Source organism: Podarcis vaucheri (genome assembly GCF_965113315.1).
Source record: "Podarcis vaucheri genome assembly, chromosome: 3".
NCBI classification, from domain to species: domain Eukaryota; kingdom Metazoa; phylum Chordata; class Lepidosauria; order Squamata; family Lacertidae; genus Podarcis; species Podarcis vaucheri.
Window position 1 is genome coordinate 16259463 of NC_138761.1, and position 27932 is coordinate 16287394.

Sequence of the window (27932 nt, forward strand, 5' to 3'; positions counted from 1 at the left end):
ATGTCACCAAAGCCACCAACCATCTCCCAATCACACCCAATTGCTGCAGCGGCAGCCAATCAACAGCAGGCCTTCACACAGCCACCAATCACCCGCCCAATTGACAAAGCAACAGCCAATCGACACCAGCCCTTGACACAGCCACCAATCACCCACCCAATCATCATTGACAATCTCCTGCTTGCCCGTCTCTGAACTATCTGTGTATAAGACAACCCCAATTCTTTTACATTATTTTATAATTTAAAAATCGTCTTATACATGGAAAAGTACAGTAAATACAATCAGCCAATCAATCAGTCCACCTATGTGCTTTGCCACTGAACTACAGCCCGTCCCTGATGTTATGTTGCTGTTTACTCAAACAATTGGGGAGGGAGGAAACCTCGCTGCAAATCACTCGTATTGACTGCAGATCTACCTTCTGGCCCACCCCTGACGTGCAGAAGACCTTCCTTGGGTGTCGCATGACTCACCACTGCCCATTAAGGCGGTGCCTCGGTGGAAGGAGTGAGGCAGGAGGAGCTTCTCTTTCAGTGGCTGGGAGAGAGGGCATTGCAGAGGCAAGCATGGCTCTGTTCTCTTCTGCCTGCTTCTGCCTCCTTCTCCTCTTGGGGGCTGGCTCCGGGCATCCCACCTGTCAGTTCTTGGACAACTTGATGTTCACCTGCCAGGATAGCAAGGTGACCCTAGTGCCACAGGACATCCCCAGGAACACCACGGAACTGTGAGTAAATTGGGCAACCAAAAGAACTCTACAGCAGACTTTTCGCTTTGGTCTCTGGAAATTATCTCCTCCTTTGATAAATTGGGTTCACTCTTTCCGGAGGATTTTCAGAGGGAGGGATTGCTGGTTCTTCTGGGACCACGGCAACCCTCCTCAAAGGAGGTTTGCAAGCGTTGGAGAGAGATAAGTTGCCTGCGCAAAAAAGTTTCAGTCGGAGTTTCCCACAGCAGTGGGGGTTTCCAAAGTAATTTATGATATTAAGCGCTTGGCGTTTTCTCCAAAACGAAAAACAAAAAACCTTGCTTGAACACAGCTGAAACTGAACAAAGCAAAAGTCCGTCTGATGAAAAGCAGCACAACTTATCCGGGGAAAATCTGGCAACCTTTTCAACCGGAGCGTTGTAGCAACTATCTCCTATCTTCTCTGCTGAGACGTTTTTTTCCTTTGCAAAGAAGTTGGTGGTTTGCATCATGATCGCACAGTACTTTGCGGAGTTTCCTAAAAGTGAAGGGGGAGGGGGCGCGTGAGGGGGAGTCCTAGATAAGGATGGTTTTCTTTTAAATTTTGAAAAAGTGGGGAAGGCAAATGGTCCTTATGGGATGAAATGGAACAAGAAGCTCTAATGAGAATAAATGAAGACAGCTCACTGTTGGATTTCTCAATTACAAGGCAGTTTCTTGAAGTTCCCATTTATTTCTCGGGGACTGACACAGGCAGTGTTCTTTATCAGATGTTTCGGCAGCTCTGTAACACAGAGATTACCACCAATACTTAACGGTGACCTTGCTGGAATAAAATTGTGGGGTTTCTTCTTGCTGAAGCACAAATGGCAGATTCTCACCCTATGCACCAAAGATACATAGCAAGGATTTGGTCCAGTAAGGGGCCCTACAATTGTCCCTGTATCCATGAAGGTTTGAGAGGAGTTGATACCAAGGATGGGGAACCTGTAGTCCTCCAAGATATTCCTGAACTACAGCTCCCATCGTCCCTGAACTTTGGCCATGCTGGCTGAGGCCAATGTGAGCTGGAGTCTGAGATCTGGAAGGTCACAGTTTCCCCATTTGTGCCTTAGTAGACCACATCACTTAAGCATCATTGCAAAGCATTGTTGCACATGTCAAGGTGGTTAAATGAGGAGGGGTTGTCTGTGTCTTTCTAAGGGAAAGAGCAAAGAACATGTGCAGATTCTTCCTCAGGCATAAGATTTCAGCAAAGTTTGTTTTCAGCAGCATACCTCAATGCAGTTATGCACAACAAAGGTATAATTTATGGAATTTCTATGCATATGCATTTAAAGCACTCTTATGCCACTTTAACAGTCACAGCTTCTCTCCTAAAGGATTCTGGGAAGTGTGGTTTGTTAAGGGTGCTGAGAGTCCTCTATTCTCCTCCCAGAGTCCCCTGGGGTGAAGGAACAGCTGTTAAACTACTTTGGGAATTGGCCTTTGTGTTGGTTTTGAAAGAAAGAGAGAACATAGCAGACATGGATCAGATGAAATCTGACAAAACTATTTCTCCTGTATAAGTTATTTCTCCATTGCAAGTAAGGGCAGAGACAATAGTTCATTTTCCGGAGATCAGATAGCGATATTAACTTTCTTGAAGGTGTTTCATATTGTTCGGAAAGTGTACCTGTTGGGGGGGGCAAAGGGGAAGGGAGCACAGAGAACCTGCACAGGTACCAGACGCTCCCAGCTGCAGGCAGTCACCTGCCCCAAGATGGAAGGTGATGGAAATGTTGATGGTGGGTGGGTGTGCTTGTCCCTGCTGTTCTTTACTTTCTGTTTCCTTTCCCCTGTTTGGAATGCCTGAAGAGAACTTGCATTTCTTGGTAGACATGTTTCTGGGCTGTACAACTTTAGACCACAGGAGGGGCAGGACACATCTTAACATCTCAATCCCCTCCCCCTCCCAAATGACCTCATGTAGAAAACTGAAAGCAGCAGCATTCAGTCAAATCTGTTAATCTGAAGTAGTACGTCCCATACAGTGGTGCCTCGCAAGACGAAAAGAATCCGTTCTGTGATTCTCTTCGTCTAGTGGTTTTTTCGTCTTGTGAAGCAAGCCCATTGACAGATTAGCGGATTAGCGCTATTAGCGGCTTTTAGCGGCTTATCTGCTGATCAGATCAGCTGATAAGCGGCTTAGCGGCTTAGAAAAAGGGGGAAAGGGGAAAAACCAGCAGGAACTCGCAAGACATTGTCGTCTTGTGAAGCAAGCCCATAGGAAATTCGTTTTGCGAAGCACCTCCAAAACGGAAAACTCTTTCGTGTAGCGAGTTTTCCGTCTTGCGAGGCATTCGTCTTGCGGGGCACCACTGTATATAGGTTTAACACTTCAGTGAGAGAACTTGGCAAAAAAATTTTAAAAAAAAACCTCAGAAAGTTACCTCACTGTGCATTCCAAGGCCTATCACACAGGGGAGATATTTCTGGACATAATGCATAGCCCCCATCACATGTTGAGTGGCACCAAAATGCTCTTTTCAATGGACATACTCTGCCTAGAAATGGTACTGGCCCAGTTCACACATAACACTAAGCCATAGTTTATTAAATCCTGGTTTACTAAACCATGGCTTCGTGCTACGCGTGAACGTTGCCCAATGGCTTAATTATGGTTTTTTAACTGCCAGCATAGCATGATCTGAAGTCATGGTTTGTTGTTGGCTTACGAACCTTTCCTTGTTTATCTATAGCTTGGCATTACATGTGAACCCAGTGCCTCTTCTTAACCATGTTTCGTTTGCCCACAAAATTTCACACCACATTCTCATATTTTCTATTGCACAAAGGACCCACAAATTCACTTCACATTTTGTCCTAGGCATGATCTGGTTAGACTCTAGCCTCTAACCATTAGGCCAGTAGCCAACATGGAGCCTTGCAGATGTTGTTGGACTACAAGTCCCATGACCATAGGCAGAGGAGCATTGGAGTCCAGCAACTCCATAATGGCTTCCTCCCATTGAGACTTAAGCAGAATCACCCCCCCATCTTTGAAGAGATTTCAGTTGTAATTATCTTCTAAAGCTCTTTAGATTCTTCACCTAAAGAGGAACCTCCAGAGTTGCTTCCAATTGTGTTTTAGGCTAAATTTCAATGGCAACTCCCCCACCCTCTTTTGGTAACATTTGTTCTTCTCATCTGTTCCTCTCATCTGTTCCTCTGTGAAACTAATCACTCAACAATCCAAAATTGGAAGAAAGGCAGATGGAAGCAGGAAAGAGATAAAAAAGCGGCCATTAATCAACCCCCTAATAGGCGAAGTGTTCCTGTGCCAAAATATTGAGCAAAAAACTTTTGTTCGGCTTTTATAATTGTTGGGACAATGCCTTCTTCTGAAAGACGGAGAACTTGCCATTATCAGAAGTGGTTTGCCAGCTGAGGTCGACCCACTTCAAAAGCTTCCCAGCAGGCATGTCACCTGTTGCTTACCTGGAGAGAGGTGGCAGAGAAGTTCGTGCAGCGAAAATCTCCTAGTGGAGCCAGTTTGGTTCCATTAAATTTGCACCACTTTAACCCCCCCCCCGCCGCCGCCCCTTTGCCCCTGCCCCTCTCCTTCCTGTTAGGAAGCTAGCATTGTGGCTTTACCTCACCCGTCGAGACATTTCTGGTTATTATGTTATTCTGACAGTTTCATCCCACCATTTCTCCAAGGGACTCAGTCTGCTGAAAGTAGTCCTTCCCAACTCCACATTATTTTCATAACAATCCTGTGAGAAAGGTTAACCCGACAGCTGGTGACTGGTCCAATGTCACTCAGCTAGATTTCAGGCACAATGGGGATTTGAGCCCTGGTCTTCCCAGTCCTAGGATTGTGGGTGGCGTTGTGGGTTAAACCACAGAGCCTAGGACTTGCCGATCAGAAGGTTGGCGGTTTGAATCCCTGCGACGGGATGAGCTCCCATTGCTCGGTCCCTGCTCTTGCCAATCTAGCAGTTCGAAAGCACACCAGTGCAAGTAGATAAATAGGTACCACTCCAGCATGAAGGTAAACAGCATTTCCATGCGCTGCTCTGGTTCACCAGAAGTGGCTTAGTCATGCTGGCCGCATGACCCGGAAGCTGTACGCCGGCTCCCTCGGCCAGTAAAGCGAGATGAGCGCCGCAACCCCAGAGTCGTCCGCAACTGGACCTAATGGTCAGGGGTCCCTTTACCCTTTACTTCCCAGTCCTAGTTAGACACTTTAAACACCTCACCATGCCGAACATTGTGAAATGTCATGCTGGTGATTGCAAGGTGGGTGCTTCAGAAATTCTAAAAGGTAAAGGTAAAGGTACTACTTACCAATAAAAAAAAATTAAATACAACAAATTTAGACAGAGCTGGTTGAAAGCACCTGTTCAGCCAGAAAGCTTACTAAGTGACTGTAGGCCATTCACACTTATTCTAGCCAACATTGAAGGGTTGTTGTGAAGTTAGAATGGAAAAGGGGCTGCAAAGATCATAGCTTCTTGAGAGGAGCGATGGGAGAAAAATCCAAATAAATAACTTAAGAATTGCCGATCAGGTGTCCCATCCATGTACTAACCAGGACAGACCCTGCTTAGCTTCCAAGAAGAATACATGTAATTTTGTCCATGTACACAAGTGACCTCCTTGCAGGAAATTGAATTAAGCAAAATTTAACCCCTCATTCCCCTCATCCTCCATGAGATCATCATAAGGCTATGTGTATCTTCCATGATCCATGAAGCAAGTTGTTTCCTCCCACCCACCCATCGCCCTTGTCCCTGCACATGCTATTCCTTTCCTTTGACTGGCAATGATTGAAGAAAACGTTATGCAAGTTTTACATGGGTAAGTCTGGCTCGGTCCATGGTATCTTTATTGAAGTTAGAAGCAGAAAGAGAGAGATTTTTCAGCCAGAGCTCACCGGAGCTCAGCTCCAGCAACTCTCAGGTGGGCACCATTGCGTGGACAGGCGGAGTCCCCCAGATCCCTGGTGCCCCCTGCCCCCGTCATGTGGACTAATGACTCAAGACAACATGCTATGGGATTAAATTGGCCACAACTTTATTAAATTTCAAATGTGGGTAGACCTTGGCTCAGGCATTGGGCGTTCTCCCTCCCCAGTCCCCAGCCGGGAACCTAGGGAGCATCAGGGTTATCCAGTGGGGGGGGATGGGCCAGCTCTGGAGAACATTTGTTCAAGCAGAGATAGCCGCCCCGTTATGCCGCCGTCGCAGGGGAGAGCAATTACGACCTCTCGGCATACGGTCAAAGGCTCCCTTCAGAAACCCCTTTAACGGGGAACCCTGGTATCGCCGCTGCAAAGAGGAAGATAGACTAAAGGATTCCGCCCAAGGCCTGATACCGCCAAAGTTGTGACGTTTTGCTACGGGAAAGGCAAAACCTGCCAATGCAGGGAAATTCCTTTCTGGCCCTTTAACAGTGACCTTGACGTAGCAGCACCCGCATACCTGTGAAGAAAAGTTAACCTGCAAAATAAGACATTAACTGAGGGTGGGTAGGGTGGGAGAAGCTCTGGAGCCAAGTGAGGATTCCCAGGTAAGATCCTCCCTCTATTGTGTGGGCAGGTAGTCCCTCCCCTACCTGGCCTGGTCTCCTTGGCAACGCTTCCCCCAGGCGGGATTGGACAACTGACTGAGGTAGGCAGAGACCTCCAGGTATCCCACCTGAGGGAAGGCGAAGCCAAGCCTATGCTGATGGAGCCGCTCCAGATCCAGGGGCTGTGCGCGTCCACACAAAGGGCGCCCCCCATTTTATGTGGGGAGCGGTCATTGTCATTCTCAAAGAACAAGGGGGAAGTTTATGGTGAACTTCAGCACCTCTTCTTCTAGAAAAACAGCACTGGTTAGAAGAGATCCCAGTTGAGGTTAAATGAGTTCCTCGCCCTCCTTCATCTGAAATAATCTTATGAATTTCACAAGCTATCAAGGTTGCAGCATAAAGATTGCCAGTGTTTCCTATCCAGCAGCTATTGAGTCTAGACAGAAAAGCTGAGACGCCTAAACAAAAAGTTTGAATGGATTGTCTCCGGCGTTAATTGTTTTGCTTGCCAAGTTTTATCTCGGGGTAACTGTCCTCAAAAATCTGCTGTCTTGTTGATGGTACATCCTTTTCTTTCACAAATCCCCAAACTTTATTCTCATCAAGAGTAAAGGAGGTGGGTTACATAAACCATAATTACATCCTTAAAGCGAGTTGTGTACTGAAAGATTGAAATTAACCATTTTTTACAAGCAGTTTTGTTCAATTGTTTCTGCCTCCAGTTCTTTCAGACATAAAATACAGACGTGGATAAGTTTTGTTTAACTGAATTCCGCACAAGTCTGATTCACCAATGCATACCTACTTACCAACCAAGGCCTTACTAAAATATTCCAAATATTTGCCGAAAAGTCTGTAAATCAAGCATGCGGAGTTTGAACACTGGAAACTGGAAGTTTCTGGGTGGCATGAGTTTTGGATCGCCTTCAGAAGACTTCGTTTGCAAGCCACAGAACTTAATACAGATATATTCAATAATTGTTTAGCGGATATTTTGGAGAACGCAATTTTGCTATCTGTGAATTCTGGCCACGATTGTGGGTCCAGATTTAATCAGTGTTTAACATTGTTTTGATACTGTTGAAGAAAGCAATGAGATCGAGCAAAAGAAGCTGCTCTACCGCGTCAGATCATTGGTCCATGTAGCTCAGTATGTATTGTCTCCAATGACTGACAGCATCTCTCTGGGGTTACATGGAGGGAATCCCTGGAGATCTGGGGATTAAATCTGAGACATTCAGCATGCCAGGTAGATGCCGCAGGTTAAAAGAGGAGGTCAGCTCCTCTTTTAAAGAATTAAAGAATTCTGGGAGCTGTAGTTTGTTAAGGGTGCTGAGAGTTCATAGAATCATAGAGTTGGAAGAGACCACAAGGGCCACCGAGTCCAACCCCCTTGCCAAGACACCCCATTCCCTCTCACAGAGCTGAAATTTCCAGAGTTCCCTAGGAAGCAGGATTGACTGTTAACTCACTCTGGGAATTGTAGCTCTCTGAGGCTGAAAAATCTCAGCCAAAACAGTTGACCCTGATCTTATTTCCACCCTATCTTTCAAACTGAATAACCCTGACTATGGTTTACAAAGCAGAAAGCACAGCTCTTCACTGTTTTCTCCAATCACCACTAGAGAGGTGAAATATACTCGGAGTCGAGAATGGATTTCATGCTCTTTATTCAGCTCATAGTGGTGAGGAGGAATGGAAGCTTTATATACATGTCTGCTTTATATACATTATTTACACAATGGGCCCTACGTGATTGGCTAATTCCGGGAGTCACCTGTAGGCCAATCAGGTTGCAGATTCACTTCCACCTGGAGCTGGATTGGGTGGCTCCTGTGGACCAATCAGACTGCTGCATTCTGGATCCTATTGTTCTAGGACCAATCAGACTGCTATATTCTGAATCCTATTGTTCTAGGACCAATCAGGCTGCTGCATTTTGGATCCTATTCAACTCAGTGCATAACAAGAGGGGAGGAGCTGAATGTCAGGTGGTCCCAGGCAGGCCATTGGACAGTGCTTTCCTGTCTTGCTTCTCTCCCTCTAAGGAAGCCACCCGGAATGGCAATAGATGGATGAGCAGAGAAGCCAAATGGCTCTTAGTCCCAGTCTGGCTGGGAGACATTCTGTATCTCCATTGTGGCTGGCAATAGCACACAGTGGGGTGGGCCAGAGGCACTTATCTGACCTCCTGGCAGGTAATTGGCTGCTTCTTACTGGGAGTAGGAGGGGCAAGGTGGCTGGGAGGTCAGCTCAGTGCAAACGCACCAGTGGAGACAATCTGATTCTCCTGCTGGTCTACTTACACCATGCTGTCCTCCCCTCTTCCTCTCCAGCAACTCACCTGCCAGGGGGTCAGGTAAGCTTCTCCACTCCATCAGGCCATTCACTAAAGGTGTCTCCTTGTTTTCTTTTTAGTTCTGCCCGTTACTGCTACTGGCTATATGGTTTTCATGGATGTGTTTGTATGTTTGTTTGTTTTTCGTTTTTTTAAAAAATGCAGACATTTTTGTGTTAACAAAGAAGAAAATAGTTTAAACTGGTGAGTAAATAAAGGAGAGCAAGGGGGGGAGGACTTAGAAATCATTGTGAATATTCCAGAGGCTGCTATAGTTAGCGCCATTTATGTACAGTTTATGGTTATACACAATTTGCACAATTACAATGTAACTTTCTCTGCTCAATTTTGCCTTAAATTACCTCCAAAACAGCTTGCCGTACATTTTGTTTCATTGCGCCAATAAAAAACAAATAAACTTCTACCACAGGTTTAACAAGTCTTTTAGCTTATCGAAAGTTCCTTCCCTCCCTCCCTCCTTTTAGTATAGCATGTTATTTTATACATCGGGATCTTGTGCCAAATTGCCCGCTCACTTTCTTTTAAAGCTAGGATTTGTGGTTTCCCCCAGTAGTTAGGAACGGGAATCCTTGCCGATCCTCAACTGCGTTATTGAGGGCTTCTGTTTTATGGATTATTGTAAATTACCCTGGAAATGTTTAATTAAGGGGCAGTGTAGAACTGTGATAAATCAGTCGGTCCCCCTCTTTTCAAGAGTAGCCAGCTAGGATGATTCTGAAAAGATATATCAAGGGATGTATCATCTTTGCTTGCTGCTTGTGTGGCCCCTCACCCCCCCCCCCAGTCCCCAGATATTCAGTCAGTGCCACAAAGCTTCTGCGTTTGGTACTTTCACAGCCAACGGCCATTCGACCTCTCATCCATGAGTTCCCTGTTAAACCCGTTGTCAGGAGCCAGGGCCAGGAGTAGGCCAGCAATTTAAAAAAAACTCATGTCATTGAAGTTAACTCTTTATTATTCAAAGAATCCCAAATAGTGCAGGCCTATTCTGGTGACCTTCATGAGTTCTTTTTGGGTGTGAGGAGGGGCGTTGAAGCACATAGCTTCTGACTTTGTAAAATTTACCTGTAGGCCCGACACCATTGCAAATGTGTTGAGTTCTCTGATTAGGGAGGTTGCTGTGCTTATGGGGTCTGGTGTTGTGACCATTAGGTCATCTGCAAAGAGCCCTAATTTATAGGTTCTGCCTTTTATTTCCACTCCCTTGATGTCTGTGGCTGCTCGGATTCGGATTGCTAAGGATTCCAGAGCCAGGATAAATAAGAAGGGAGACAGTGGGCATCCTTGTTTCGTGCCTCTTTGGATAGCTATAGTATTAGAATCCATATTGTTAGTTCTGCATTTTGCTGAGGCTTGGGAGTATATTTTTTTGAGGATTTGTAGGAAGTTGGGGCCAAATTTCATGTTAGTTAGTACTGCTAATATGTATTTCCACTCTAAGCAATCAAAGGCTTTGAGGATGTCTAGGGACATAATTGTCAATGGGAGTTTAGTTGCCTTTCTGTGTTCAATCAGGTTCAGTAGTTTCCTGATGGGGTCTGTTATATTGCGGCCAGGGACAAAGCCAGTCTGGTCTGGGGCTATTAACACAGTGCAGGCCTATTGATCACAGCAACTCTCCCCAGTAGGTCTTGTCTTGCCCCTATGAAGCAGTTGCGAGAACTGAGGGTCCTCACCTTCCCATAGCATTTTAAGGCTCCTCCCCTGATTCCTTTCCCAGCAGCCTAAGGCTGTGTTGTCTTTTCGCTCTTTGCTCTGCCCTCTTCATTTCTCTGCCTATTCTGGGAGACCAGGCAGGAGGGGAGCTGGTTGCAGCAGGAGGGGGCGACCCCCTGGCTTCTTCAGCAGCCTGCTTCATCTCTGTCACCTGCCCCACGTCCTCTCCTGCCTCCAATTCTCAAGATCTCTCTACCCCAGCCTCTCCCTGCTCGCTAAATTTGATTACTTTTTCAGCTTCTGACACCTCCTCCCACTTCTGCTCTCTCTGACCACTCATCATCATCCAATTGCCTTGCTCTGAGCCTTCTTCCTTTGCAGGTTCCCCAGCTGGTGCCTCCCACCCTCTTCTGCATCCAGCTGGTCCATGACAGCCATTGTCCATCGCCACACCTTGCAGCAGGGAGTACCATGAGTTGATGGTCTGTTTCCTTTGTCCTGAATTTCTCTGCTGTTGTCCCTCCTCCTGCTGTTCTCAAGCAATTCTCAATAGGGACACTTGAGGATTTCAATGGGTCCATTTTTTATTTTTATTTTTAGCGCTGATATCGTTTTGGCAAATCCCAAACAGTGATTAAAGGGTAAAGGGGACCCCTAACCATTAGGTCCAGTCATGGCCGACTCCGGGGTTGCAGCGCTCATCTCACTTTATTGACCGAGGGAGCCAGCGTACAGCTTCCGGGTCATGTGGCTAGCATGACTAAGCCACTTCTGGCGAACCAGAGCAGCACACGGAAACACCGTTTACCTTCCCACCGGAGCGGTACCTATTTATCTACCTGCACTTTGATGTGCTTTCGAACAGCCAGGTTGGCAGGAGCAGGGACTGAGCAACAGGAGCTCACCCCGTCGCGGGGATTTGAACCACCGACCTTCTGATCGGGAAGCCCTAGGCTCCGTGGTTTAACCCACAGCGCTACCCGCGTCCCTAAACAGTGATTAGGTCTTGCTTTAAGACAGGTGTGGGCAGCCTTCCAGATGTTACTGGATTACAACTCCCATTATCCCTGACCATTCATTGGCCATGCTATCTGGAGCTAATAGGAATTGAGAGTTCAACATCTGGAGAGCTGTAGTTTCTGCTGCCCCTCTTTTAGGATAGGATGCATACCCCCAAAATGAGACTTTCTGTATGTTCAGCTGTAGCTCAGTTGTTGAACCTCTGCTTTGCATGCACAAGGTCCTTGACACCTCCGGGTAAGGCTTTGAGAAAGCCTTGTCTGAAATCCTGGAAAGCCATAACAATATGTGGATATTGCTGTTCCAGAAAGACCAATGGCCTGGCTCAGCAATAGACAGCTTCCTCTTCTCCTCTGTGGTTCCTTTGAATGAGATGGAGCAGACTTATGAATGAGTGCGTGCAAATCTGCCACAAGCCAGAAACAGCTCAACCCATCCTTCCCTTGTTATAAAGAATAGACACCCTCCTGCTCAGTATGAAAGCATTAACTGGGGTAAAGCTGAACAACAACAATAACATCGGTTGGTTTTGCAAAAGCAGAAACTTATCAGTAATCTCAAACACAGAGATTCTGGAGTTCATGTCTCCAATGGGTAAGGGAACAAGGACTCGATGTACTTCATGGAAGGTGATTGAAACGAAAGCTCAAGAAATGTGGCAAAAAAGGGGAACAAACAGTTGTGGAAAACACAAATAGAAAATGCCTCTGCAAGCAGAATTCTCTGCTTTCAGCATTGTTTTCTTTAAAGCCATTATCACACACTTAGTGGGAAATGAGTGAAGAAGCCCTCTTTAGGCTCTGTACTTATTTTTCCTTTTATTTATTATTAAATTTGTATACCACCTTTTGTCCAAGGATGACAGGGCGGTTCATAACATAAAAACACAGAATGAAAGCTCGAAATACACGCTAAAACAAAAGCCAAACTAACCAGTGGACACCCACACACAGAGAGAGAGACACATTTAAAAGGCCATAGGAGGCGAACCAGCCAAATGCCTGGTTGAAGAGAAATGTTTTCACCATGTGCCTAAAGATATGTAATGAAGGCACCTTCAGCAGGTATAGCCAGTGTGGGACTCCCAATAGCCATCAGCCCCAGTCAGTATGGCTAATAGTCAGGAATGATGGAAGTTGTAGCACAGCAACATCTGGAGGCTGCCATGTTGGGCACCCCTAAACTTGACCATAAAGGAAATGTTGGGGCAGTGAGGACTAGAGCCTTAGCTACATCCCAGTCATGGTTCCCATTGCCCTCCAGCTCACAGAGGATCCACACACCTGCCATAACCGCACCTTACATTTAAAACAGTGCTATACCGCTTTAACAGATGTGGCTTCCCCCAGAGCATCACGGGAACTAGATTGTTAAGGTTTTTGAGAGCTGCTAGGAGACCTCTTCACAGAGCTACAGGTGCAGAGTTCTCTACAAAGAGGAATTGATTGTTAAAACCACTCCGGTCATTTTAGCTCTGAGGGGAATAGAAATGAAACGACGACGTAGCATAAGAAGAGCTTGCGGGATCAGGCCCAAAGCCCATCTGGCCTGGTATCCTGTTCTCGCCACGGCCATTCAGACGCCTGTAGGAAACCCACAAACGGCATTTGAGTGCAAGAGCGCTCTTCCCTCCTGTGGCTCTCAGAAGTGCTATTCAGAGGCATTGCTGCCTCCAACCACAGAGGCAGAGCATCATCTTATTCTCCCTGAATTTGGTCCAATCTAATAATAATACTAATAATACTAATAATAATAATTTATTTAAACCCTGTGGTGTAGTGGTTAAGAGCGGTAGACTCGTAATCTGGTGAACCGGGTTCGCGTCTCCGCTCCTCCACATGCAGCTGCTGGGTGACCTTGGGCCAGTCACACTTCTCTGAAGTCTCTCAGCCCCACTCACCTCACAGAGTGTTTGTTGTGGAGGAGGAAGGGAAAGGAGAATGTTAGCTGCTTTGAGACTCCTTTGGGTAGTGATAAAGTGAGATATCAAATCCAAAAACTCTTCCCCAGCCACTCTGGGAGGCTTCCAACAAAGATTAAAAGTACATTAAAATGTCACACATTAAAAACTTCCCTGAACAAGGCTGCCTTCAGATGTCTTCTAAATGTCAGGTAGTTGTTTATCTCTTAGACATCTGAAGGAAGGACGTTCCACAGGGCGCGTGCCACTACCGAGAAGGCCCTCTGCCTGGTTCCGTGTAGCTTTGCTTCTCACAGTGAGGGAACTGCCAGAAGGGCCTCGGCGCTGGACCTCAGTGTATGGGGTGAACAATGGGGGTGGAGACACTCCTTCAGGTATACTGGACAGAGGCTGTTTAGGGCTATTAAAGGTCAGCACCAACACTTTGAATTGTGCTCAGAAATGTACTGGGAGCCAATGTAGGTCTTTCAAGACCGGTGTTATGTGGTCTCGGCGGCTGCCGTCTAGCTGCCACATTCTGTATTAGTTGTAGTTTCCGGGTCACCTTCAAAGGTAGCCCCACGTAGAGCGCATTGCAGTAGTCCAAATGGGAGATAACCAGAGCATGCACCACTCCAGTGAGACAGTCTGCGGGCAGGTAGGGTCTCTGCCTGCTTACCAGATGGAGCTGCTAGATAGTTGTCCTGGACACAGATTTGACCTGCGCCTCCATGGACAGCTGTGAGTCCAAAATGACTCCCAGGCTGCACACCTGGTCCTTCAGGGGCACAGTTACCCCATTCAGGACCAGAGAGTCCTCCACACCAGCCCGCCCCCTGTCCCCCAAGAACAGTACTTTAAAGCCATCCAAACTGGTTAGCAGCCATCACTGTCTCCTGTGGGTGTGAGTTCCACAGTTTAATTTCATGCACTGCATAAAGCAGTGCTTTCTTATAACTGTCCGGAAGCTTCAAACATTCGGCATCAACATAATAAAAAAGCACTCATATTGGTGCTACTTTTTGGTCACATGAGAGAATTACACGAAATGCCATTTTTTCCTCAGTGAATAAGGTTACAATCAGACATTATTATTTTTATTGTTATTTACTGAATTTACATACCGCCCTATACCCGTGGGTCTCAGGGTGGTTCACAGAATAAAATCAATTCACAGAATAAAAGCATTATATGGCTTAGGGCCCTTGTATTTACAGGACCGCCTCTCCTGGTGTGCCCCGCAGAGGACCTTAAGGTCCATGATAGTTTAGAGGTCCCGGGCCCTAAGGAAGTTAGATTATCCTCCACCAGGCCAGGGCCTTCTCGGTGATGGCTCTGACCTGGTGGAATGCTCTGTCCCAGGAGACTAGTGTGCTTCAGGATTTAACCTCCATCTGTCGGGCCTGTAAGACAGAGCTATTCCACCTGGCTTTCAATTTGAACTTAGCCTGATCTTTTATTCCCCTTCCTTTCCTCCCCTTTCCCTTTTTATGAAGATTACCAGCTCTGGGATACCACAGCTAATTCTCCCCTGGTCTCCTCGTTGGCCCAAATAGAACTAATTTAGCCAGCTAGCCCTGGTGATCATCTAATGTTGATTGGATTGATTTTCCCCCTTAATTGATTTTTGAATTCTGAATTTATTGTTATTCACATTTTATACTGTATTTTATGCTGTTTTTTGTTGCATCAATTAAGTGTACTAAATTTGTTGTTAGCCACCCTGAGCCCAGTTTTCTGAACTGGGAAGGGCGGGGTATAAATAAAAAATTATTATTATTATTATTATTATTATTATTATTATTATTATTATTATTGACAAATAGGAGTCACCCATGGAGGCTGATTGTGCTTGCAGGCTTGCCATAGGCATCTGTTTAGCCACTACAATAACACAATGTTGGACTAGATCGTCCTTTAGTCTGATCCAGGATGTCTCTTCTTGGCTTCTTACGCCACCACTGCAGTTATCCAAAATTGATTTCCTCTCCCCCCCCCCCCAAAAGAAAGAAAAAGAAAAATATCTCTTTTCTAATTTTACGTGAAGCACCTGCAACTTCTCGTTTTTCTACTTTCTGTCTCTGTGTTTACTTTTCTCCCATTAGATTGTGCCAAATACTTAAAGGAAAAGCATTTCACAGTTGTGTTAGAGTCAGTAAATTTAAAGACAGCTGAGATAGTGTTTTTTTGTTTTTTTCTTCTTCTTCTTTTTGCATTTCCGCATTTCAATTACAGATAAATGTTAGATCAGTTATAGTCCCCCGGGGGCTACTTGTAGCACACTAATTTGAAACTTGTAACGGTGAACGGTGGAGATGTGTCTGCATTGGTTCTGCAACTTATTCTCTCGCCCCCTTGCTGGCAAACTCTGTTTTTGTGTTTGCATGTGCTGATATATTTCTTCTAGAGTACAGTCCTGCGAGGAAAAGGGGAGCTGGAATTACACAATCTTTTTTTGCAGTGGGGGGTTGCATTTGAAGGGCATGTAACTTCGGTTTCACAAACAGAATCCTTGCGCACACAAATAAGTGCTGAGCATATAGAATCATAGAATTGTACAGTTGTAGAGTTGGAAGGGAAGAAGAAGAAGAGGAGGAGGAGGAGGAGTTTGGATTTGATATCCCGCTTTATCACTACCCGAAGAAGTCTCAAAGCGGCTAACATTCTCCTTTCCCTTCCTCCCCCACAACAAACATCCTGTGAGGTGAGTGAGGCTGAGAGACTTCAAAGAAGTGTGACTGGCCCAAGGTCACCCAGCAGCTGCATGTGGAGGAGCGGAGACGCAAACCCGGTTCACCAGATTACGAGTCCATCATCCCTGGTGGTCAGGGGGCTCGAACCACCAACTTTCTGGTTAGCAGCCAGATGCACTGACCCACTCCATCACAGTGCTCTGATTCTTCTTACCTGTGGACTTATTGTAATGCAAACCAGCAAGCAAGGAACCTCGGGTTGGGAGAGTAGCTCAGCAGACAGAAGGTCCTGCCTAACCTCTTCCTTTCTTCCCTTTTGTCTGCTCAGAAATCTCTCCCTCATCCCTGTTTTCCCATATCTTCCCTCCCGTGCAGAAAAATAGCATACCCGCTTGGCAGCCCCCCACCCCCCACTCAAATGCCAAGCTTCCGCCTTATGCAATGTTAAGCTTTAAAGATCACCAGCGGAAACATAACAATTGCAAAACCACAGATAATGATGTATAGTTTGCCCCCTGTTAATTATAGGAGGTTGTCAAATTTGGAATTAGATCTATTTTCTTTCTTTGTAAAAGGTCATGAATTCTTGGTGCTGGGGGAGGGCAGGGGGTGGGGAGATGAGACATTCAATTGAAAGCTGGCCTTAAATAATAAGTATTAACAAGAAAGAAAGAAAGAAAGAAAGAAAGAAAGAAAGAAAGAAAGAAAGAAAGAAAGAAAGAAAGAAAGAAAGAAAGAAAGAAAGAAAGAACAGAGGCAGAACTTACTACTGACTCTTAATCTCAGGGAACAGGGGTTTGAGTTCCATATTGGGCAAGAAGATTTCTGCATTGTCCAACTCTACAATTCTGTGATTCTGTAAAAGCACTATTATCCTGTCAATAACAGGTGACAGACAAACCTGTAGTAAAGGGGGTGGGACCACAGTCTAGAGTGGCAAAAGAGAAGGAAATCAAGAAAGGGCTTCGGGGTTTTTCAGCATAGGAAGTCAGATGAAAAATGTCTAAAGTTCAACTCCAGGCACCTCCGATTAAAATGGTTAGGTGGTATTTTAATTGGGAGATGGGGAGAAAAATCTCTCTCTGCATGAGAACACCAGAGACAGTATTTGACATGATGGACCCGGGCCTTCCGGTTTCCGTCGCGAACAGACAGGGAGTGAGGAAAATCTCCGGAGGAGTTTTCCGAGTAATACAGGGGCTTGGAGGTGTTGCAAAGGCACTGCGCCCCCCAAAAATCTCAAGGGGGAGACCCTTGGGGGAGAGATACCGAGCCGTGTGGAAGTGGTCAGCTGTTTTTCCGGGGGTTTTTTCCTGGAAGATCTCGAGGCAGCGAAACCGCAAGCACAAAAGGGAAAGCAACGACCCTGTATTACGATGCCTCTGACTCCCACTGAAGAATGTGACGAACCTCCAAAACTGTAAGAACAAAAAAAATGACATGATGGACCCGTAGCCTGACTCAGTATATAGCAGCTTCCTTATGGAATTAGGGCAGCTCCAGGAGAGATTCAAGTGCATACAGTGGTACCTCTGGTTAAGTACTTAATTCATTCTGGAGGTCCGTTCTTAACCTGAAACTGTTCTTAACCTGAAGCACCCCTTTAGCTAATGGGGCCTCCCGCTGCTGCCGCACCGCCGCAGCGCGATTTCTGTTCTCATCCTGAAGCAAAGTTCTTAACCCAAGGTACTATTTCTGGGTTAGCGGAGTCTGTAACCTGAAGCGTTTGTAACCTGAAGCATATGTAACCCAAGGTACCAACTGTACTGGGGAACTTAGGTGGTGCGATTTAAAGTGGATTTAAGCACTTTGTCAGCCTTGTGCCACAAATCTGATTTAGAAAAAGAAACAGATGTTTTGCAATAAAAAAATTCCTTCCAGTAGCACCTTAAAGACCAACTAAGTTAGTTCTTGGTATGAGCTTTCGTGTGCATGCACACTTCTTCAGATACACCCTGCAGTTAGGAAAGTGATGAGGAAAGTGAGGGTAGTGACCTGGAAATGCCTCAAAAAGGGTCGAATGAGCAAGTGATTAATAGGAAGACACCCTGTGACACCAGATGGGGCTGTGGAGTCCCATCTTTTGCCAACGGGATTTCCCTGGATGAAGTTTGCGATGCATTTAACTGAATTGCTTCAGCCCCTGTCAGCAAATCAGGACGAATGCTCATTGCCATTCAGGCTCCCCACAAACAAATCAGAATGAATGCTCAACAAAGATCAGACACGATCTAAACTCTGCATGAGCTTTGCACAAGAAAACCAGGATGAATGCTCGGTAAACAGGTCATCTTGCCAGCCTTTGCAGAGGCCCATGAAGACTGTGCTTCTCCAAGAAAGAAGGCTGAATGGGGGCTCTGAGATGGGAGTGTGAAATGCCTCCAAGGAAACTTTCTTGCAGGTGCTGGAAGAATCCTGTTTTTCCAATGATAACCACCGGCTGCTGCATTCCTTCGCCCTGGAGGATATCAGGCAGCTGGATCTCTCACCAAAGCCCAAGGCTGTTATTCAGCAGGCTGTAGATGGGGGGGGGGGGGAGAGAACACTCGAAACCTTGAACAAAAAGAGTGTAAGCACACTTCTGAAATCCATCTCATCCTAATGAGGTTTTGGAAATCCAGATTACTTGGCCTTATTTCCAATGGGGAAATGATGCCTTAGCAATTTTCCATTTGCTTGTTTGTTTATGCAATGGGGAGAGAGAAATCTGAACTTTAAGCAAAACGCTGTGCGTGTTCAGTGTGTCATATGTTTGAGAATTCCTTCATCTAATTCATAGATCTCCCCTCTTTTACGTATATGTGAGTGGGTGCATACACATCAATAAGGCACTGCACTCAGAGTAGATCTACTGAAATTAGTGATCATGGCTAAGTTAAGTCCATCAATTTCAGTGGGACTACTCTCCGTAATACTCTGTTGAATGCCACCCTATGAGATCTTCCAAAAATCACCAAAGAAGACTAAAGTACTTGATAAAGTACTGAATATACAGCTTCCCTGGATGTCCACAACGTCTAGGGAGGAAAACTCTATCCACTTTCTCTATGCCATGTATGATTTTATAAACCTCTGTCATGTTACCTCTCCCTTGCCTTTTCTCTAAACCAGTGTTTCCCAAACTTGGGTCTCCAGCTGTTTTTGGACTACAACTCCCACCATCTCTAGCTAGCAGGACCAGTGGTCAGGGATGTTGGGAATTGTAGTCCAAAAACGGCCGGAGATCCTAGTTTGGGAAACTTTGCCTAAACTAAAAAGTCCCAAATGCTGCAACCTTTCCTAATAGTACTCTAGTCTTCTTTAGTGATCGCTTGTAGCCGAGTAAGATTGTCTTCCATAAGCACAGTTTTAACTGTGAGTCTGTAAGTGACTGTGGAGGCCAATTCTCGACCCATACGTCCTTCCGCATAGGTTTCCGGGCGAGAGTTGATCATGGTGAGGGCTTGCCAAATGTACCTTCCTCTTAGCATGTTTCTCCCTTTCATCCTGAGTTTGTGCTTCTTCAAAGCCCATGACACCTTTGGTAAAGGCTGTTCTCCAACTGGAGCGCTCACAGGCCAGTGTTTCCCAGTTGTCTGTGTTTATACTACATTTTTTTAAAGATTTGCCTTGAGAGAGTCTTTAAACCTCTTTTGTTGATCACCAGCATTACGCTACCCATTTTTAAGTTCAGAATAGAGTAGTTGCTTTGGAAAATGATTATAAGGTATCTGCACAACATGACCAGTCCAACAAAGTTGATGTTGAAGAATCATTGCTTCTACACTGGTGATCTTTGCTTCTTCCAGTACACTGACATTAGTTTGCCTGTCTTCCCAAGTGATGTGTAAAAAATTTCAGAGACGTAAGGTTTGGCCTGTTTGTCCAATATAGAGAGCTGAAGGACACTGTTGGCATTTGATGGCATACACAATGTTAGACGATGAGCAATTAAATAGTCCCGAGATGGTATGTGTGATGTTGTTGGGGCCAGTAATGGTGTTGTCCGGGTGTATGTGGCAGCAAAGTTGGCATCTGGGTTTATTGCAGGCTCTGGTGCCAGTGTCCGTGTTAAGTCTGGTTGTAGTATTATTGTGGGTTAGGAGTTGTTTAAGATTGGGTGGCTGTCTGTAGGCAATGAAAGGTCTTCCTCCCAGAGCTTGTATATGCCATCAAATGCCAAAGAATAAACGGACATAAATCTGACATCAAGAATCACAAAACAGAGAAACCAGTAGGAGAACACTTCAATCTCCCAGGACATTCTATACAAGATCTCAAAGTAGCTGTATTACTACAAAGGAATTTCAGAAATAGACTGGAAAGAGAAGCTGCTGAATTGCAACTCATTACCAAACTTAAAACCATGGAGAGACCTGGTCTGAACAAAGACATTGGATTCTTATCTCATTATACATGACTAAGCCATTTTTCACCTTCTCACCCCTTGCCTTTTCCTGTAAGACCTATTGCAGTCGTTAAGAGTCGTCAACAGGCTCATCTCAGCTATCTGCCAATCTCCCATTCCCACCACCCTTCTGAGTAATACCCCTCCCCACCTTCTCACTGTATAGAAGGATCTGCCAACTTCTGTTTCAGTGTATCTGAAGAAGTGTGCATGCACACGAAAGCTCATACCAAGAACTAACTTAGTTGGTCTTTAAGGTGCTACAGGAAGGGGTTTTTTTATTTTGACTATGGCAGACCAACACGGCTACCTATCTGTAACAGCTACAGAAAGTCACCCAAAGTCTTCTAAACAGGGGGAAATGGCTATATATTGGGGATAAATGGGGTCTAATCAGCAATTGATCTCACAGAACAGTTAGCTGCAGCTGGACTGCTGTTTGCAAATTGTGTATGGTCCTTAGACCAATTTTACTCTAGCACAAGAATTTTGGTGACTGTAGTTTGGTGAGAGTGCTGAGAATTCTGCTTCCTAGCTCCCCTCCATGAACTACAATTCCCAGAGTTCCCAGGGGTGAGGGAATGGTTGCTAAAAGTGATTTGTGTCTGCAGCCTTGCCAAGCCCTATGTAACAGTGGGGTGTGATAAACAAGGTTTTGGGAAACTTAATACCCTTTCAGAAAACATACTTTTAGAAACCCGCGCTTGTTCTCTTCCCTCCAGAAGGTATCGTTTTGCTCTTGAAATAGCTGGAGATGAAATGACCTTCCCCAGTTATATTTATTGTACCTAGCGTTTGGCGGAGGTAATTCCAGCAACAAAACACATGCTGCTGTCAAGCTGTATAAACTGAAACCAAGCTAAAGGCACTGAATTGCCGCACACAGCCTATAGTCCTGCGGTTCAAAGACTGCAAATTAATTGCATTCAAGGTCCACCGCAATCTCTAAATACAAAAGCAGGCAGTTCATTCGCTCAAGCGAGCAAGCAATGCCAGCGTTTGAGGGGGAATCGAAGGGAACATTTTAACGTCTGAGTTGCTCCCTGTGTCGTGGTCACAGCAGGAGCAGACAGCATGGGGAGGCACCACCACTGATCTGACCACCGGTTGGTTGGTCACACCATCAATTCATAGAGTTTGGAGAGACCACAAGGGTCCTGTGGTCTAACCCCCTCCAATGAGGGAATCATTTGCCCAATGTGGGGCACAAACCCAGAACCCTGATATTAAGAGTCTGAGCTATTCCCTCCTGCTACTTACCAGGAGGGGAAGGTGATGGTGAGGTTGGCATGGTTCAGACACACAGGCAAGAGCCCTGGATTGGCCCCACTGTTTCATTTGCACCCAGTGGACCTAGTCCCTCCACATTGACCTCCCAGGAATCAACAACAGTGCAACTGGCCAGAGGTCAAGTGAGTGGCAGAGTCCCACCATGTTGTCCACTACTGATTCACAGTGAACTAACTGGGCTCCATGAGCACATGAAGCCGTCTCATACTGAGTCAGACCACTGAGAGTCATGTGGCGTAATGGTTAGAGTGTCAAACTAAGGCCTGGGAGACCAGGGTTCAAATCCCCACTCAAGCATGAAGCTGTAGCCTGAATGTTTAATCCAACAGTGTGACGCGGCAGCTAAAAAAGCCAATGCAATTCTGGGCTGCATCAATAGGAGTATAGCATCTAGATCAAGGGAAGTAATAGTGCCACTGTATTCTGCTCTGGTCAGACCTCACCTGGAGTACTGTGTCCAGTTCTGGGCACCACAGTTCAAGAAGGACACTGACAAACTGGAACGTGTCCAGAGGAGGGCAACCAAAATGGTCAAAGGCCTGGAAACAATGCCTTATGAGGAACGGCTAAGGGAGCTGGGCATGTTTAGCCTGGAGAAGAGGAGGTTAAGGGGTGATATGATAGCCATGTTCAAATATATAAAAGGATGTCACATAGAGGAGGGAGAAAGGTTGTTTTCTGCTGCTCCAGAGAAGCGGACACGGAGCAATGGATCCAAACTACAAGAAAGAAGATTCCACCTAAACATTAGGAAGAACTTGCTGACAGTAAGAGCTGTTTGACAGTGGAATTTGCTGCCAAGGAGTGTGGTGGAGTCTCCTGTTTTGGAGGTCTTTAAGCAGAGGCTTGACAACCATATGTCAGGAGTGCTCTGATGGTGTTTCCTGCTTGGCAGGGGGTTGGAATCGATGGCCCTTGTGGTCTCTTCCAGCTCTATGATTCTATGATTCTATGAACTGCATCTGAAATTCAGATGCAAAAAAAAAAACAAAACAAAAAAAACCCTTCCAAAAATTCTCTGCCCTATTTTTCCAGGAGGAGATGAGGCCAAGCTCTTAAACAATATTAAAATTGTATTAAACAATCATAAAACAGGATCTGCAGCTGCATTCACTTCTCACATGTAAGGAAGGGTTTTTTTTGGGGGGTATTTCATCAAATATTCTTCAGGGGGGTTGACATTATTCAACAGCCTTAAGGGAGCTCCAAAAAGATATTAAAAGGGGGAGGTCAGAAAAGTATTTTCTGAGAAATTTCTCCCCAGCCCCTAGTTTTAATTCCACGTTTGTCATTATTTGCTATATCAGAAAAGATTCCCAGCCTTTCCTGCTCTCATTTCCATCGTGGATCTACTACAACCTTTGCATAACTGGCGCTGTCCAAATGTTTTAGACCAAGGGAGTCCAAAACAAATGGAGGGGTCCCAGGTCGGAGGAAGGCTGGTTTCCTGGGTCACTTCAGATTTTAAACTCTGATTGTAATAGATTCTTCTTCTTCTTTAATCATCCGGCATTTTTTGGAAGCCGAGAAACCAAACTGTGTGCAGAATTACAACATTCTACATTCATTCTTCAGTTTCTTGTTTTATTAAAAGCCAAAGTTATTTTATAATCCAGATTTCCGCACTGCTGTGAACATTTTGAGATTCAGCAGAGGGAGGGAGAGGCCGAAAGCAGCAATGGTTTCAAACACTTGCAATACTTTCCTGTGTGTAATGTTTCTCTTGCCTTGAAGGGAAGTAGCCCAGATAAGCTACTAGTCCATAGCCCATCTCCTTTTCTGTTATTTATTATTTAGATCGTTTTTGCAAAGTTCCTCACATCCAATAATCATTAAGTGTCACTGCTGAGGAAATCAGCTGCTCCTCGCTGAAAAGAAAATAACTTTCATGCCCCGTTTGAATCACAAACAGTACTTTGTGTATTGGGTTGAAGGTTGTTGGGTTGTTTTTTTCTTGCTGGGATTCTGCCAGCCTTGCATTTCTACCAAAGCGCTGTATTTCGGTTGGTAAGGACATTAGCGTGCCACAGAACATTATGAAGCATATTGCAAAATGGATGGAGAGCAGAGAAACAACTTCTGGAGTTGGAGAGATTTAATTGACTGTCAAAGGTTCAGTGTTGCGTTCTTGAAATTCGTTTGTGGGAGGAGGGAAGAAAAACCCTGGTAGAAATAAAGAAGATCTGTTAAGCAGAAAACGAAAGCTGTTGTCCCTCTCACCTTCTTTTGATTATCTATACATCATCCTCAACACTGATAAGGACCCTCATGTATTGTATACAATGTAAGCCTAGACAATGGGCTGCCAGAGAACTCCGTGTGCACCATGAGAAAAACATTTATTAAATACGGAATGGGTTCTGAGAGTCCAGAGAACTCCATCAGAAAGGAGGCTTCCTGTTGCAATTCTGCATGATTCATTGCTCTGAACTTGCCTCTCATTCTGCCCCATCTCTGCATAAGATCATAGAATCATAGAGTTGGAAGAGACCACAAGGGCCATCGAGTCCAACCCCCTGCCAAACAGGAAACACCATCAGAGCACTCCTGACATATGGTTGTCAAGCCTCTGCTTAAAGACCTCCAAAACAGGAGACTCCACCACACTCCTTGGCAGCAAATTCCACTGTCAAACAGCTCTTACTGTCAGCAAGTTCTTCCTAATGTTTAGGTGGAATCTTCTTTCTTGTAGTTTGGATCCATTGCTCCGTGTCCGCTTCTCTGGAGCAGCAGAAAACAACCTTTCTCCCTCCTCTGTATGACATCCTTTTATATATTTGAACATGGCTATCATATCACCCCTTAACCTCCTCTTCTCCAGGCTAAACATGCCCAGCTCCGTTAGCCGTTCCTCATAAGGCATCGTTTCCAGGCCTTTGACCATTTTGGTTGCCCTCCTCTGGACGCATTCCAGTTTGTCAGTGTCCTTCTTGAACTGTGGTGCCCAGAACTGGACACAGTACTCCAGGTGAGGTCTGACCAGAGCAGAATACAGTGGCACTATTACTTCCCTTGATCTAGATGCTATACTCCTATTGATGCAGCCCAGAATTGCATTGGCTTTTTTAGCTGCCGCGTCACACTGTTGGCTCATGTCAAGTTTGTGGTCAACCAAGACTTCTAGATCCTTTTCACATGTACTGCTCTCAAGCCAGGTGTCCCCCATCTTGTATTGGTGCCTCTCATTTTTTTTGCCCAAGTGCAATACTTTACATTTCTCCCTGTTAAAATTCATCTTGTTTGTTTTATGTCATGGTGGCATTCGGTTATTCCCAGTGTAAAGAGACATGGCAATATTCGGGTCAGGAAGATAATGGTCTTGCAATGAGGGGGACATGGGTTGGTCCCTTCATCGTAGACAGGCTATTAGGCTTATGTCAACCCTGGGACTCTGCAGGAGTAGCAGACCTATTTGGAAGGTCTGAACCTGCAGCAAGAGCTGTTCAGCAGTGGAACGGACTCCCACAAGACATGGTGGGCTCTCCATCCTTGGAGGGTTTTAGGCAGAGGTTGGACGGCCATCTGCCATGGATGCTTTAGCTGAGATTCCTGCATTGCAGGGGGTTGGACTAGATGACCCTTGGGTCCATTCCATCTCTAAGATTTTGTGATTCTATGAAACCTTAACTTCTGCAATAACCGTTTCATTTTCTTAAGGGAATTTTTTTAAAAAACAAACTGCAATGCACGAGTTAAATTTAGATCGGTGGTGCTTGAAAAAATATTCTCTCTGGCTTTATTTTAACTGCCTGCATCTGTGGCCTTGAACACAGAATAACTCAAGTGGAGTGGTTCTGTGCAGCAATTGATAAAAGAGACAGTGAATTCTTTGTCCTGACTTTTTTTCCTGAGTATCGGTGTTGAGACTGGGAGCACTATGTTTTGGAGACTAACCCATGCTGCTGAAGGGCATGTTGCAAAGTGTTTTGTGTTGTTGCAGATTCTTCCAGAAGTGCCCGTGCAACTATCTGCCTTTATTTCTGTCTCTGCCCAGCGCCTCATGCTCAGATTAACTAATTGGCAAAAATGCCCATCATTGTCACGGGCAGGAGATTTGTGGAAGGACTTCCTGTATATTTCGGTGACTATTTCTACGCCTCTCTGACTGTCCCACCCACAGAGATGCCTTGCACCACCTTTACCGCAGCCTCCACCCATATCGGGAGGGGAAGGTAGATCTTTGCACTCACTGCAAGAATCCTCGAGTGAATCGCTTTAATTTTTCTCGGTGGAATGAAACAGAAATTATTCTCTTATTGGAGAGAAAGCAAAGAGGGTGCAGTTTCTTTGAGGATCTGCTGGGGAAAGCCCTACACCAAAATTATGCATGTCGTGGGGGAACAAGGACAAAGGGGGGAAAAAATCCCTCTCTCATGCTAGAACAGGGGTTGACAAGGTTTACCTTGCATGGGCTGGTTCACCCCAGCAGAGATGAATCCATGGGCCAGATTGCACCCGCGATTTCCAGTGTCTGTGTCTGCGCAGACGTGATTTCCAGCGCCACAGAAGTGAGTACAGTGGTACTTTGGGTTACATACGCTTCAGGTTACATACGCTTCAGGTTACAGACTCCGCTAACCCAGAAATAGTACCTCGGGTTAAGAACTTTGCTTCAGGATGAGAACAGAAATCGTGCTCCGGCAGTGCAGCAGCAGCAGGAGGCCCCATTAGCTAAAGTGGTGCTTCAGGTTAAGAACAGTTTCAGGTTAAGAACGGACCTCTGGAACAAATTAAGTACGTAACCAGAGGTACCACTGTACCCACGCTGTGCTGTGCTGGTTTAGCACAGCGGGCGGGGACTAGCCGAGTAGGTGGCTTGGGGGCAGCTTGTGGGCCAGTTAAACGACCCCCATGGGGCGCTTGTGGCCCATGGCCCTTAGGTTGCCTACCCCTTTGCAAGAACTTCATTACACAGCACAGAAACTATGGGACTCACTGTCACAAGAGGTAGTGATGGGCCCCCAGCTTGGATGGGTGGAAAAGTGGGTTGAGTAAGTTGTATTGCAAGGCCTGTGGTTGGATGAGAGATGGTGATGTATTGGGGTGGCAGAAGGCAACTGAGCAGAGGATGAGCAGCTAAAATGACATATTGTTGTTGTTTAGTCGTTTAGTCATGTCCGACTCTTCGTGACCCCATGGACCAGAGCACGCCAGGCACTCCTGTCTTCCACTGCCTCCCGCAGTTTGGTCAAACTCATGCTGGTAGCTTTGAGAACACTGTCCAACCATCTTGTCCTCTGTTGTCCCCTTCTCCTTGTGCCCTCCATCTTTCCCAACATCAGGGTCTTTTCCAGGGAGTCTTCTCTTCTCATGAGGTGGCCAAAGTATTGGAGCCTCAGCTTCAGGATCTGTCCTTCCAGTGAGCACTCAGGGCTGATTTCCCTCAGAATGGATAGGTTTGATCTGCCATGGCAAAGGGGCTTAAATAACTCAGAGAGGCTATGAACTATACCGTGCAGGGCCACCCAAGATAGACAGGTCATAGTGGCCCTGAAAAGGTTGTCCTGAATGGAATTCAGCCCTCGGAATGGAAAAAAAGGTTGTTTGCTCCTGATTTTATAACACAGTCTGTAGTATAAGCTAATGTTTGAGGGAGAGTTGGATGTGATGAGCCAATCCTTGCCTGGCATCCTTGTTTCCATGCCCGTTTTGTCTCCGCTGCCATTGTAAGAGACAGGGAAGCATCTCCAAGATGGTACGAGGCACACAACTAATCACATTGCAAACAGGCTTCTTTTAGGAAATTAAACTCCTCAGCAAATATCTGCTCCTGACAAAACACACATTGCTTCAGAGGCTTAGGGAAAGATAACATCACACTATTACTTCCAAGATGAAAGCAAAAATGTTCTTCAGAACCCTTTCACAGTTATCGCTTTGGAACGGAGACCGGTGACATAGGATTACAGTTACTGTATCTTGCTGGAGTTTAATTTTTGTATTTTTTAAGAAGAAGGGAAAAAAAAACCCTGCTTTAGTGTGGTGCTTTACATAAGTAATAATGTTTAAAAGAGATGATAAATATCAGGATAAATATCATGACTTGGCGTTTTGGGCAAGCTAAAGGGAATAATTTGACAACGCGTGTTCTTTCTGATTAACTGCACGTAGCTTTCAAATGGCTGAGATAAATGGGTTTGGAGGAGGGCTTTGCAACAACCTAAACAAAAATGTGGCATTATGAGCCATGGATCAGACGTTGCTTGCTAGTAAAGCTAATGGCCCAATTTCCTGGATTCTGCAATTACGGAGCAGAATCTCAGTCTCAGGGGAGGTGCGTGCAAAACACCTGCAGGGTGGGTGTGTTTGTATGTTGCGTTCGTGAGAGAAAAGACTGAGAGAGTGGATCTGCTCAGGTGCCGCTGGGGAAGAAGCACAGG

At 45.6% G+C, this 27932-nt stretch overlaps 1 protein-coding gene across 2 annotated transcripts in view; it reads left to right on the forward strand.

Moving 5' to 3' along the window:
* Window positions 1–467: 467 nt before the first annotated feature.
* The window catches only part of FSHR (follicle stimulating hormone receptor), a gene marked incomplete at its 5' end in the record, with an annotated part of 92536 nt that continues 65071 nt past the window's right edge, over window positions 468–27932 (forward strand). Inside the window, one exon of one of the 2 annotated variants that reach the window (XM_082217530.1) lies at window positions 468–727. In XM_082217530.1, coding sequence (XP_082073656.1) covers window positions 468–727 — 260 coding nt within the window. The remainder of the gene's footprint in view (window positions 728–27932) is intronic. The other variant, XM_082217531.1, reaches the window with a different exon arrangement.